Consider the following 13697-nt stretch of genomic DNA (forward strand, 5'->3'; position numbering starts at 1 on the left):
CTGGTGCACCGTCTCCAGTTCCTCTGCCCAATCCTCAGCCTGTGGGCCTTCCTCCTCCTCCTCCCCCTCCCTCTCTGGGAAAGATCTGAGGTCACGCCCGTAATTGGCCTTAAAGGGCGACACCCCTGTGGAGACGTGCACCGCATTGTTGTAGGCAAATTCTGCCAGTGGCAGGCGATCCACCCAGTCCGTTTGCCTCTGGCTGACGTAACATCTCAGGTACTGCTGCAGAATGGCGTTGACCCTCTCCGCCTGTCCATTGGTCTGCGGGTGTCTAGCCGTCGACAAGCTGACCTCCACCTGCAGGAGGTTCATGAGCCGCCGCCAGAACCTGGAAACAAATTGGCGGCCACGATCCGAAATAACCCTTAAGGGTAATCCATGCAGTCTGAATACGTGATCCACAAACAGTTTGGCTGTCTCTTCTGCAGAGACCGCCCTGGCACACGGTATAAAATGGCACATTTTGGACATGAGGTCCACCACCACCAACACTGCGGTCTTGCCCCTGGAAGAAGGCAGATCTGTGATGAAGTCCATGGATACCACTTCCCACGGCCTGTGTGGCGTGGCTAAGGGCTCCAGCAATCCCGGTGGCGCTGCTCTGACCACCTTTGCCCGCTGGCAGGTGTCACAGCCCCTTACATAGTCTCGAACATCTTCCCTCACCCCTGGCCACCAGAAGTGTCTCATGACTAGGTGAGTGGTTTTGTCCCTCCCAAAATGACCCGCCGTTGGGTTGTCGTGCATCTGCTTGAGGACCGTACGTCTAAGCTGGGTGGTGGGCAGGTACAGTGCACCTTTGTAGAAAAGCAGCCCCCTGCGTTCTGCAAAGTCTTTTGCCTGCTCCCCCCCCCTCTCAGTTCTCTGAAGATGCGGTTGGCAAATTCATCCGCTGCCGTCAGTGCTGTGAGTTCTGCCTCGCTCACCACTGCTGCTCCGCAGGACCATGCTGACGGGGGGAAAATGTGCCTGGGTGCCGGTGGCGCCTCCTCCTCCATGTACTCTGGCTTGCGGGAGAGGGCATCCGCCCTGACATTCTGCTCTCCCGGGATGTAGTGTATGGAGAAGTTGAAGTTCGAGAAGAACTCTGCCCACCGTATCTGCCGCTGGTTGAGCACCCTGGCAGTTCTCCAGAACTCCAGGTTTTTGTGGTCCGTGCACACTTGGATGGGGTGCTTGGCGCCCACCAGGAAGTGTCTCCAGTGCTGGAACGCAGCGTGGATCGCAAGAAGTTCCCGATCAAACACCGTGTAGTTTCGCTCTGGCTGGGTCAACTTCCTGGAGAAGAAGGCACAGGGTCTCCACTCTCTGTTGGCGTCCAGTTGCAACAAAATGGCGCCCACAGCTTTATCAGAAGCATCTGTCTCCACGCGTAGGGGCGCGTCCTGAACCACGTGGAACAGGTTCTGGTCTGAGGCGAACACCCTCTTGAGGCTTTCGAACGCTGCTTGCGCCTCTGGTGTCCACCTGAACTTCTGCTTGCCTCTCAGGCAGTCAGTGATGGGAGCCGTAACGCGAGAGAAGTTCTTGATGAACTTCCTGTAGAAGTTGGCGAAGCCTAGTAGGCGTTGGGCATCTTTGCGCGTCCTGGGGCTGTGCCAGTCCAGGATGGCCTGCACCTTGTCCTTGTCCATCGCCAGCCCCTTGTCTGACAGCTTGTAGCCCAGGAAGTCCACCTCCTTGGTGTGAAACTTGCACTTCTCCAGCTTCACATACAGGTGGTTCTCCTTCAGGCGCTGCAACACCTCCCTGACATCTTTCACATGCTGCACTGGGTCATTGGAGTAAATAAGGATGTCATCCAGGAAGACCAAGCATTTCCTGAAGAGGAGGGACCCCAGGACGTGGTGCATGAAGGCCTGGAAGCATGCTGAGCCCCCTTGCAACCCGAAGGGCATCACCAGATATTCAAAAGAGCCCAGAGGCGTGAACATCGTGGTTTTCCATTCATCGCCTTCCCGGATCCTGATCAAGTTGTACGCCCCCCTCAGGTCTAGCTTGGTGAAAATCTTGCCCCTGCGTGCCGCTGTCAGGAGATCATCCACTCTGGGCATGGGGAAAGCCACTGGCTCTGTCACTGAATTCAGTCGTCTAAAATCCACCACCAGACGGCGCTGTTGCGTGTCTTTCTTGTCCACCCAGAAGACCGGGCTGCCCCCTGCTGCCTTGCTTTCTCTGATGAACCCCCGCTTGAGGTTCTTGTCGATGAAAGCGCGCAGATCCTCCAGTTCCTGGTCTGACATGGCGTACAGCTTGGCTGGGGGTATAGTTGCCCCTGGCACCAGGTTGATCTGGCAGTCAAAAGGCCTGTGTGGGGGTAGGTGGTCGGACTCCGCTTCGCTGAAGACCTCCTGCAGGTCCCAGTACGGCTTGGGTATCGCCTCACCCCCTTTGACGTGCATGGTGGCCACCGTGGCTATCGGAGGCCCCTCCCCTGGTTGGTGCTGCATGCAATGTTCCAGGCAAAAGTCCGATCCAAAAGTGATGCATCTCTGGTGCCAACTGATGGAGGGGTCGTGGCGCGCCAGCCAGCTCATGCCCAAGACGATGGGGGGGTCTGAGATGGTGGTGACGTTGAATGCCAGTGTCTCTGAGTGCCTTCCCACCGTCATTTTCATGGGGGGGGTTTGATGAGTGATGGCCCCTCCCAGCAGCTCTCTGCCGTCAATGGTCGCCACGTGCAGAGGAAAATCCAGCTGCAGAAGCTGGATCTGGTGCTGTTCTGCAAAGTTCCTCGAGAAGAAGTTCGCTGACGCCCCACTGTCAATTAAGGCGAGGACTGTCAGGGGATAGCCATTTGGGAGCGTGAGCGTCACTTCTAGAACCACTCCTGCTCTGGGAGGGGTGGGCTGGCTCTGCTCCTCTCTGTGCGGGTGGGTGGGCTGGGGCTGTTGTCTGCTGACTGTGCCTGGCTGCTGCCCCTTGTCTCCTGCAGCCAGGCTTTCCCGTTTCCCTGCTGTGGTGCTGCGTCAGTGGGGGAGGGCACAACCGTTCCCGCCTTTCCTTGCCACTCCCTGCAATGTGGGCAGTCTCTGACGAGATGCTGGGGGGAGTTGCAGAGAAAGCAATTCCCACCCCTTCCCTCCTTGCGTCTTGGCGCCGCTGCGGTTTGAAAAGCCCGCGCGCGCGCGCTATCAATCTGCATGGGTTCCTGGTCCTGACTGGCCCCAGGCGTGGCTTGAAAGGGTTGTTGGGGGGGTGGCTTCTCCTGCGACCGTGGGAACCAAGCCCGCTTTGCGCGCGTTGCTTGCTTGTCGCTCCACCGGGATTCCTGTCTCACCCCCACCGCCAGAGCCGCTTTGCTCAGCTGATCCATATTACTGGGCTTTGGACCTCTCGAGAGCTCATCCTTCACCTCCTCATGCAACCCCAAGTAGAACGCCGCTTGCATTGGGGGTGACTCTAGTTCCCACCCCAATCTGTGCACCAGCATGGTGAATTTCGCCCAATACGCGCGAACTGTCATATTTCCTTGGCGTAAATTGTGAAGTTCCTCCTTAGTCTGGTCCATATGACTATCGGACGAATACATCGTTTTCAAACCTTCTAGAAATAGTTTGACATTCTTCATGCAAGGATTCTTTGTTGCAATTAACGGTCTTAGCCACTCCCTGGCTGCCGCCGGTAAGGTGCTCCACAATAAACGCTACCCTGTGCTCATCATCAGGGAACTCATCGTGGTGCAGCTCAAGAGCATACACAATCTCAGTCTCAAAGCCCTGATATTCCTTCGGGTCTCCATTAAACTTGCTTACTAGCGTCCCGGCTCTCCTTCCTGGCAGCACTTGGACTTGGGGTGCCCCTCCCGCCTTGTTTTTCTCTGCATCCAGCTTGTTTTGGAGGTCTACCGCCACCGCCCTTAATTCCTGCTCTCTTTCCTGTAGCGCTCTCACCTGTTCCGCAAGTTGTAGCCGGTCGTCCTGGACCTTCTTAGTCTCTTCTTTAGCTGCCTTCAATTCCCCCTGCGCCTGCAGCGACAGCTGCTGCAGTTCTTGCTGGGCTTGCTCCGCGATCTGCCGCCATCTCTCCGCCTCTGACACGCTCATCCCGGCAACTCCAAAGTAGCCCAAAAAGGATTAGGAGGTTGCTGTCACAGTGGCCGGAGCGGACTACTTCAGAGTAACGACGCTACGCAGCTCTGCATTTTATTCTTTTATTGGTGCTGCGTATTTACAGTGCTTAAGTCATTGCTATTTACACGGAGTGATGTGGTCAGTCGGTTTCAGAACCTCCTAATGGCTTTTGGCGCGTCTTTCTCCAACACAAAAGCTTTGGCAGACCCATCCTCTTTCCCCTCCTCTTTCTGCGTAATTCCGGAGTTGGGGGGATGGGTCTCCCGCCCTTATTCGCCCCTTCCTGTCCCACCTGGGACCCTGGCTCCTCTACCCTGCCTGAGCCTCGGACACGACTTCCTGCTTCCCCACTGGAATCGGAACTCTCTCTGCTTCCCCCTGTGCTCGGGGATTGGCTTGAACTCAGGAGGGGAGGGACTTCGCGATATCCCCTGTCCCTCACAAATGGGTTTTGACTTGAGGATCCCAGTTCGCTCCTGTGATTATTCCCATGGTAACTAACTTCCTTCTATGCTTTCGTGATTGACGGAGTTACCTCCCCTTATTCTAGTTCCTCCAGGTCGTCTTGCATTTATTTCAGTTGGCCAGGTGAAAAGCTACACCTAATGAAATCCCCTCTTCCCCAATGTGCAGGAGGAGCCCAGCCTTCTTTGTCTCTTGGCCACCAAAGGGTGCCCAAGAATCATTCTTGGGTTTGAACCTGTGTTGCCTGGAATGTTCATTCACGCTATTAATCTCTCTTGCTTTCTTCTTGGCATTAATCTTCATCAGGGTTGGATTGCAAGATAGAGAGAGAGAGACTCACAGCAGATTTAAACCTCACATATGAAAACGCCCCTCTCAAAATCATTTATTTATTTGTTGCATTCTTTTATTTATTGCATTACTTGTTTAATGAGTCAACATCTGCTTAATAATAATAACAATTACTCTTAATAACACCTTTTATTTTCTTTCTAGGAAGTCGTTTTATCTTGCTAGAAGGCAGCCAGTTGGATGCCAGTGACTGGCTAAACCCGGCCCAGGTGATTCTTTTCTCCCAGCAAAACTCCAGTGGGCCCTGGGCATTGGACCTCTGCGCTCGACGGCTTCTGGACCCCTGTGAACATGAGTGTGACCCTGAAACTGGTAGGTGGGTGCTGTGCGAAGATGGGCCTGTGTCTGCATGCACCTGTATCTCTCTCCCTGTGCTTCTATAGCTGGAGGATTGAGGGAACTTGTCTATAAGTACCAGAGAGAACTGGGAGACCTTTGCCAAGTTCCACAGGCTGCCAAACAAACGTTGGCTGTAAATTCCTTTCAACGAGGCTGCTTCTCCCTCGATTCCGCCTACATAGTGACAACAAAACTCAAAGAGATGTACAAATCTGCCTTCTACTGAATCTGACCATCTACTGAATCTGTCCATCCAACCTAATACTGTCAAATTTGCTTGGCAACAGCTCTTTAAAATCCTCAGCACCTTTTGCCAGAGATACTTTAGCTGGAAATGCTGGAGATTGGGTCTCAAACTTTATTAATATATGCAAAATGTGCTAAATTGGGAGAGAGAGAAACTTGAGATCATTAAAACAACCACAAATCTCTCGAGTGTTCCAGGTTCCTCCTTGTAATTCCAAAGAGCTGAATCTGAGGCAAGGATGAATGAACCTCTCATTTTCTTATTTTTCCCAATATTTAGTTTGCCCCATTTTTTTCTTAGATTTGCAATTTTTTTTAAAGTCTGCATGAAAATTCATATGCATTTTATGTGCATTTTACATGTGCAATTTTGCTTAGTATACATATTTTCATAAGCAAACTTTCCCTAAAGGACACATTGTTGTATATTCTCTTCACTAATATAGCCATTTTTGCATGTACTTTTGCTAATACATGCATTTCTTAATATAAGCACAATTAAATATTTTTTATTGTATATGTGTTTATTGTGAAAAGTTTTGATGTCTTTCTTAATGGATAGCAGCATACAACTATGTTCATTCATAAATAAAATAAGCTGCCACCCTGCATGGCTGGAGAGTTATATTGTTAAAGCCAGAGTACTGTGCGTTTTGAAGGAGAGCCATCTTTTGCTTGGGGAAAGGTGAGTTTGGTACCTAAATGCTAATGGAACAAATTTATGTCTTTCCACACACCCCTACCCCCCTCAGGAGAGCAGGCAGCCCTCCTTGCTCTCAAGCATCTTTTGCACTCACTCCCTATTCTTCTTCCCTTTGCAACCATGACTCAATTGCCCGTCCCTGCATTCCACTACAGAGTTGGCGTTCCATTTATTCACAGCCATCTGCCATGGCAGCTGCCAACCCTAGCAGGCCTCTGAGACAGAGAGCATCAAGCATCCTCCTAGGGGGGGTCTTTTCCAAATTCACAGATTTTTGTCAGTGCTCTGAAAAAAAACAACCCACAATGTTTTTCTTTAAACAAAAGAGAAGAGCTTCTGTTGAGGCTTTTGTTCATTTGGCTGCAACCCGACTCGGGTGCTGTGAAGATCTTGGTGGGTTGCCGAAAAGTTAGCACTGGTTGCTTGAACCAGACCCAGTCTGAGCCACAAGATCTTCCACACACGCAGGCCAGTGCCTGGTTCTTTGCTCTGTTAGTCACATGCCAGCTTCTCCTGCTTCATTTGTTGCATCCCCAAGACAGAAGCTGTTGGGAATGACACTACAGACCCTTTACGGACTTACCCACACTTGCCTTTTGCACCACTCTTTCCAGGCACACGTTCGCTCTTAAAAGCTCCATGTCAGATCTTGGGGTTTGTTTGTTTGTTTTGCCCCAGAGTGTTTTCCCCAAAACCCCTCTCTCGTGCTCAGTTGGAGCAAACATCAATCGGTTTGCTCCAATTGAGCTTTAAAGAGCAGGTTTTCACAGGGAAAGCTCCAGAGCTAAAAAAATTTTTGTGCTTGGACACGGAGCTTTAAGGCACAGACCATGCCTGCAAAAAGTGGAGTGAACTCCTTAAAAATAGGAAGAAAGGTACCTCTGAGTGTGTGCAGAATGCCTTTACCACATCACTGTGTGAACAAGAGCAGTGTTCCAAACTGAGGGCATCCAGGAAAATGTTGCCTCCAAGCATGTCTTTAGGCAGAGGCTTCAGTATAAGAGCTGCGCCTACAGTCCGGAGAAAAACTTGCACCTGGTTTCTTCCACCTGTCTCTCCCTCTCCCTTGTTCCAGCAACCAGGGCCGGCCCAGGACATTTTGACACTCATGGGTGCAACCCAAGCCTTTATTTCCTTTTGTTTGAAAAACTTACCAGCCCAGTGGAAGAAGACACTTTTCACTTTTTTAATGCTTATCCTAGTAGATAGTTTATCAGTGGGTAACAGATGGAGTGGAGGGCTGAACCTAGCACTGGCCTCGCCCTGAATATTCCTGCCCTCTTATCTCCCACCTCTGTAAACCTTTGTTGCAGCTTGTCTGGCTTTTCCTTGCTCATTGAGCTGGGAGAAGTAAAGAGAACAGGAAAAAAGGAGGACAGCAGCAATCTTTAAACCAAATAAAGGAGGTGAGCATCAAAAGATGCTGTAGAAAATAGTTAATTTGTTTGCAGAAGCAGTTGAGAAAGTGCTCTGCCAAAAGATAAAGGAACTTATTATTCAAGGGACAAGAAGTGACAGCCACATCTCACAAAGGGTATGATATGCTCAAAACACGTTAGGCAAGAAATTGGTCTGCTTTTGTAAAGAAACAATTTTTCACAGGGCTCTTTGACATCCACCTCCTTTTAAGCATCTGATTTTGCATCTAACACTGAGGCTTTTGAAAGGAAAGGGGGAGTTTTGGTGACGAGGTATTTAGTGTACACATTTTATGCCTGCTTCATTGCTTGTTTCAAATCACACAACTTAAAGAATAACGGGATGAACGACTATCGTTTTTCTCATCTGCTTCATTGATGGGAATAAAAAATACAGAGGGTACCATATACTCAAGCTGGGATGATATTTCTCAGAAAAGAAACATGCCTGGAGATGAAAAGCTGGTTTCTGATATAGACCTATCTTAGAGATAATCAGGAAGGAAAGTCTTACAATGCACCTTTTAGAATCTGAGAGGTGTGCCTGAGTAAATATATTTGTTGATGCATTTTGGAAGCAGTTGTCAGCCCCGAGTAGCTTGTGGAACGAAGGGCTACAGTAAGCGAGAGTCCTGGATCCCCATTTAGCAACCTGTGCCACCCAGTTTAGGGTAGGGGTGAGGAGGATTTCCTCACGGGCAACCTTCTGGGGCATGTGCTTGCTGCTGGGGGTGGGTGCGCAGAGGCAGAGGCATAACTGTGCGGAGCAACAAGTACAGAAGACAAAGAGCTTTCTGTACACACATCTCTCCACCTCCCAGGCAAGCAAGAGACATTGCCACATTTCAGCCAGGCACAATAACTCCTGAAGGGCACGGAGCAGGTCTAATAAGGGGGTGTGGCCTTAGGAGGGAGAGCAAGCCTGGAGGGCTACATTCCCCCCCCCATGGGCTTGTGGTTCCCCACTGCTGGCTTATGGAGTCTCAGTTGGAGGCCCTGTGTACTCCTTGTCATGGTCATTTTTCCTTCGTAGCAGGAGAATAGTGATCTAGCTATTGAACTAGTGACGGGGGAGTTGCAATAAAAAAGGGCCCTCATGCCTTTTTTTGGGTGGAGAGTCTGCTCCAGCTGCTTGATAGTTTTCCTTGCCATTTACTATGCCTTCCCCACTCTGTAATATCCTCTTTTTCTTATTTTTTAAAAAGATGAGGGGGTCATAACAGTACCCAGTACTCCAAAAGCAGCTGAAGACTTGCATAAAAGTATTACGATACTGGTCATCTTTCCGAAAAATTCCTGGCATGAAATGGGTTGTTTTCCACTGCTGCTACACACTTGAGTTGATGAGGTCCACTGGAATACCAAGTTCTCTTTCCTAGATAGCCATACAGTTCATTCATTATTTTCCCTCTCTTGTTTCTTCTTCTGCTTCCAGGCGAGTGCCTTTGCTACGAAGGTTACATGAAGGATCCAGTGCATAAACACCTTTGCATCAGGAACGAATGGGGCACAAACCAAGGGTAGGTGACTTTTACAGGTCTCCAGAATCATTGCAAACCCTGAATGGAGAGCACAGGCTTGCATGCCTGCCATTTATGATTGCTGCAGTCTCTAGTGAATTGCTCAGTGTAGTGCCTGCTGGGGTCAGTATCAGTGGATGAGGTCCTTGCAACAATGCAGCCAGCAATATGCCCCTCCTGGCTCATTAAAGCTTGCCAAGGGACTATTACTTGTTCACTTTTTTTCTTTTGTTTGCCCAGCACCTAGCGCCTGACAGCTTCCTCTGGAAGGTGGGACTGAGGCTCAGGAGGAGATGCAGACTCTTAGGCATGATGGGAAGATGGGAGCTCCGGAGGGAGAGTTGCAGAGGGCGGACCCAAGCACTCAAGAGGAGGAGGCTCCAAGAGCCACAGCGCTGGTCCCTCAACTGAGCAGCTCTAGTGGGGAGGGTGCTACACCAGCACTCTCACCCCAGCAGAGGAGGGGGGGGGAAGAGGAGGGACCAACGGAGGAGGTTCAGGGTGCCCCAGGGGTTATGCTGGCGGAAATCACGAAGGGAGGCAATTCCGGATTCTGAATCGGATTAGGACGGTCATGCTTTTCGATGCTCTGTCTTGTACATATGTATACAGTGGTACCTCTACTTACGAATGACTCGACTTATGAATGTTTCTACTTACGAATGGAGCTCCGCCTGCCATCTTGGATGCTGTTTAGATAGGATTTTTTCTACTTACGAATTTTTAGATAGGGTTGCTTCGACTTACGATTTTTTTCTCCCAATGCATTTCTAGGGGATTCGACTTACACCTTTTTTTGACTTTCGAATGTGCGTTCGGAACGCATTAAATTCTTAAGTAGAGATACCACTGTATAATAAAACCCTGTAAAAACCAAGCACGGGGTTTGGAGCTGCTTACTCGTGAGTAAGCTACCTACACCATTACAGTTTGTAGTCGCTTTAGCTTGCTCAAGGCAGCCCAAAGCTACTTACAACTAAAGTATGACCAAATGGATCTAAGCTGTGGTCAACACATCCTTGTGGGAGGGAGTGATCCTGGAAAAAAGCAGTGATCCCAACCGTACCTGAAAAGCCCACTCTGGACCCACTGAGTTGTGACAACTGCCACCCAGTCACAACTGAAAGCGTGGGGATATACCAATTGCAGGTGCTCTTGGGTGAAACTTGATGCATTTCAACAGGGGTTCAGGCCTGGTTATGGGACTGAATTGGGCTTGGCCACATTTATTGGGAGAAGGACAGGGAGAATGTGACCCTGTTACACTTGACACCATTATCCATGGTATCCTTTTGAGCTGCCTTAGTGAGATGGGTATGGGAAGCACTATTTTGCAGTGGCTCGGACCCCACCTGCAGGGTCTGTATCAGAGAATAGCATTGTGTGTTTGTCTTTTGGCCTCCTGGCAGTTGTGCTCTGGGCTGCTGCAGGGTACCATCTTGACCCCAATGCACTCTACCTGGGGCTGCCCTTGAGGCTGGTCCAGAAGCTACAGCTGGTGCAAAATGCAGCAGCTCAGCTGCTCCTTGGGGCAGGATATCAGCAACATGTACCGCCTCTATTGAAAGACTTTCACTGGCTGCCAATTAGCTACTGGGGTAAGTTCAAGGTGCTGGTTTTGGTGTATAAAGGCCTATACAGCCTGGGACCAGGATACCTGAGACTGTCACAAACCTGGTTGATTACTGTGCTCTGCAGGTGAGAGCCTCCTGCAGATTCTGTCTTTTCAGAAGGTCTTTCTGCAAAATGTAGGAATCAGGACTTTCGGTGCCGTCTCACCTCCGCTTTGGAATTCCCTCCCATTACATATTAAACATATTAGATCTTCCTCTTTCGATGAACCTTTTAAGTTCACAGAATCATAGAATTATAGAGTTGGGAGGTACCCCAGGGGTCATCTAGTCCAACCCCTGTGCAATGCAGAAAGCCTGCCCACAGAAAAGTTGAGATCTTTCCCAGTCTGGAATTGTTTTGAATACGCTTCGGAGGTGTTGTTGTTGTTGTTGTTGTTGTTGTTGTTGTTGTTGTTGTTGTTGTTGTTGTTTGCTTTATCACTTGTTGTTTGCCACACTGAGGTTCTTTGGAAGGAAGGCCAGGATATGGGCTCTGCTCTGAAAGGTATGCATGTATTGCAAGGTAGCTAGCAAATTTGTAAAAGTCCTCTGTCTAAGGACCAAAATTCCAAGGTTGTATGTCATTGGTACAATAGAGAGACCTGAGTGTATAGTTGCTGCTTTTATTGGCTTAAGTGCAAATGCAGTGTGTGTGTGTGTGTGTGAGAGAGAGAGAGAGAGAGAGAGAGAGAGAGAGAGAGAGAGAGAGAGAGACAGAGAGAGAGAGAGAGAGAGAGAGACAGAGAGAGCGCACTGCCCCCTTGTGTTCAGTAGTGCTTACTCAGAAGACAAAGTTTGCAGCATTCCTGAATGTCTCCATGTTCTAAGATTACCAGATCATTGCCCAGAGATCTGAGATTTGCCTTGAAGTAGCACAAAGCAGCAAGAGGACCACTTTTCTGTGAATATAATATCAAATATAAATATAACTAAATCATAAAGCATAACCTTCCTGCCTGCCTGCAATTTTTTATTTTAAATGTGAACAAGTTTAAGGGATCATCATAATCAGTCTGTTTGTGATGGAATGTCGTCAAGTCCTATTGCTCCCAGGGGGACTTTGTGAACCAGAGTGTGCTGCAGCAAGAAACCCTGTATACTCGCTACTAAGGCTATGGGTGGATGGATAAACTCTTTCTGAAGTCTTGTGGGGGGAAAATTGGAGTGGAGTGAGAACAGTGCAACCCTTGAACCTTCGTGTTAGGGAATCTAGTGGTCTTCTACCTGATTCTGAAGTGGACCATTGATCAGATCCAGGTCATGATCTGCCTGGATCAGATCATGTGATTTTGCTTTGGTATCCAGGCACAGCAGATTTCTTCTCCATTCTTAGATATGGGCAAAGTGATTGGCCTCTTATTTTGTTCTCTGTGAATGGTTTAAGCACTTTGATCATGCATGCTTTGTGAGTTGTGCTACAGACTTTATTCTGTACATTTATTATTATTTTATTGCGGTCTTTTCCAGAGTTAAGGATATTGAGATCTCAGTGGGTCCAGTGGGAGAATCAAGTACAGACTTAGGTCCCATTGATTTAAATGGAAGTTAACACTAAACTTTTTGCGCTTTGAGGTTGTGCTGTATGAATCAATATATTCATAAATCATTTTCTGAGTATAGAAATATGTACTGTTTTCCTTTCCTTTGGAGCAAGGCTGAGGGGGGGGGCAGCTTGTCATCTGGGTAGCCCAGGACCTCTATATATAATATAGGGGGGTGGTTCTCTGTTATTATAATTTTGCTGTTTGCACTTTAGATCTGTTAGATCCCATCACTTTTATTTTATTTCTTTTTCATTTTTTTAAAAATCTCCCAGCACTGCAGAATTACCAGGATAGCACAAGTGCTGACTTAAGTGTGTGGAAAATTGCTCAGATTAGAGCTTAATCATAGTGATGGCCTGTACGCTAAGGAGAAAGGGGTTCTAGCCTGCTGGCATCCATAAGAACGCTAAGTGTGGATTAATTATCCCTTCACACTCTTTAGCCACACTATCATAATCACAATCATGGTGGTTAAAGAATGTCAAAAAGAGGGCAGAATTTGATTCTGTTCTCTTCCCCCCCCCCAACCGAGTTTATGGCTGAAGTGGGGATTCTAATCCATGTTAATTAATGGAAGTAGTAGACCAGCAAGTTTAATTAAATTAAAATGCAGCGCAGTGTTCTTGTGTGTGAGAGAAGCCAGGCAAGCTCCATAAAGTTGTGCAGCTGTAGCTAAACCCCACATGCGTTCTCCCTGCCTCCCAATGACATGGCTTTGGTAAGTACTTTCATTGTTGGTGAGTCTCAGTGCATCATGATTCAACACTCCCTGGGTTAATTAACCATAATTGCCTGTTAACATCCGAACAGGGAACCTATGGTGACCAGGATCAAAACAACCCAGGATCCCAGAATTACTGCCTTGTTCAATTCCCAGCAATCGCATTTCCCCAGTTTAGGAAATCCCAGACCGGGAAGGGAGGAGGGAAAGGGTGCCACATGGAGGTGGGGGGGGGCATAAGGACAAGGACAAAGCCTTTGCATATCTTAACTTATCTAACTGAGCCATGTATGTCCATTCCAGACTGAGCAGTCCAATTGCCAGCTCGCTTTGCTGCGGAAATGCGCAAGACTGTTGAGTGACCAAGCTCAAGTACCCACTGCATTCTGTTGACATTACCCCCACACTTCCCAGCATTCCAAAGGGTTAGAAACTTGGCATTTAAAACAGAAAGAAAGAAAACAGAAGGCTCAATTCAGTATGACCTTTCCCTTTATATAGGGAAAGCTTTTATATGAGCAAGGGAACTTCAAGGAACTACAGAGATTTTTCTTATGGTAAGAAATACTTAAAAAAAATATATGAAAGTGCAGAATTGCCCTTGGTGATAAACACTCTAATCAGAATGTCTTTGGGCCTTTGCTTTTGAAATGTAGCTTTAGATAACACTCCTCCATCTCACCATCACACGCATGAGCCGT

At 48.5% G+C, this 13697-nt stretch overlaps 1 protein-coding gene across 2 annotated transcripts in view; it reads left to right on the forward strand.

The window, feature by feature from the left end:
* ASTN1 (astrotactin 1) overlaps positions 1-13697 on the forward strand; it is a 207507-nt gene that overhangs the window by 108846 nt on the left and 84964 nt on the right. For both annotated transcript variants that reach the window (XM_035123692.3, XM_088673677.1), the window contains exons 7-8: positions 5037-5204; positions 9034-9118. In XM_035123692.3, coding sequence (XP_034979583.3) covers positions 5037-5204; positions 9034-9118 — 253 coding nt within the window. The remainder of the gene's footprint in view (positions 1-5036; positions 5205-9033; positions 9119-13697) is intronic.

The sequence above is a fragment of the Zootoca vivipara genome, chromosome 7, assembly GCF_965207765.1.
Source record: "Zootoca vivipara chromosome 7, rZooViv2.hap1.1, whole genome shotgun sequence".
Lineage (NCBI taxonomy): Eukaryota > Metazoa > Chordata > Lepidosauria > Squamata > Lacertidae > Zootoca > Zootoca vivipara.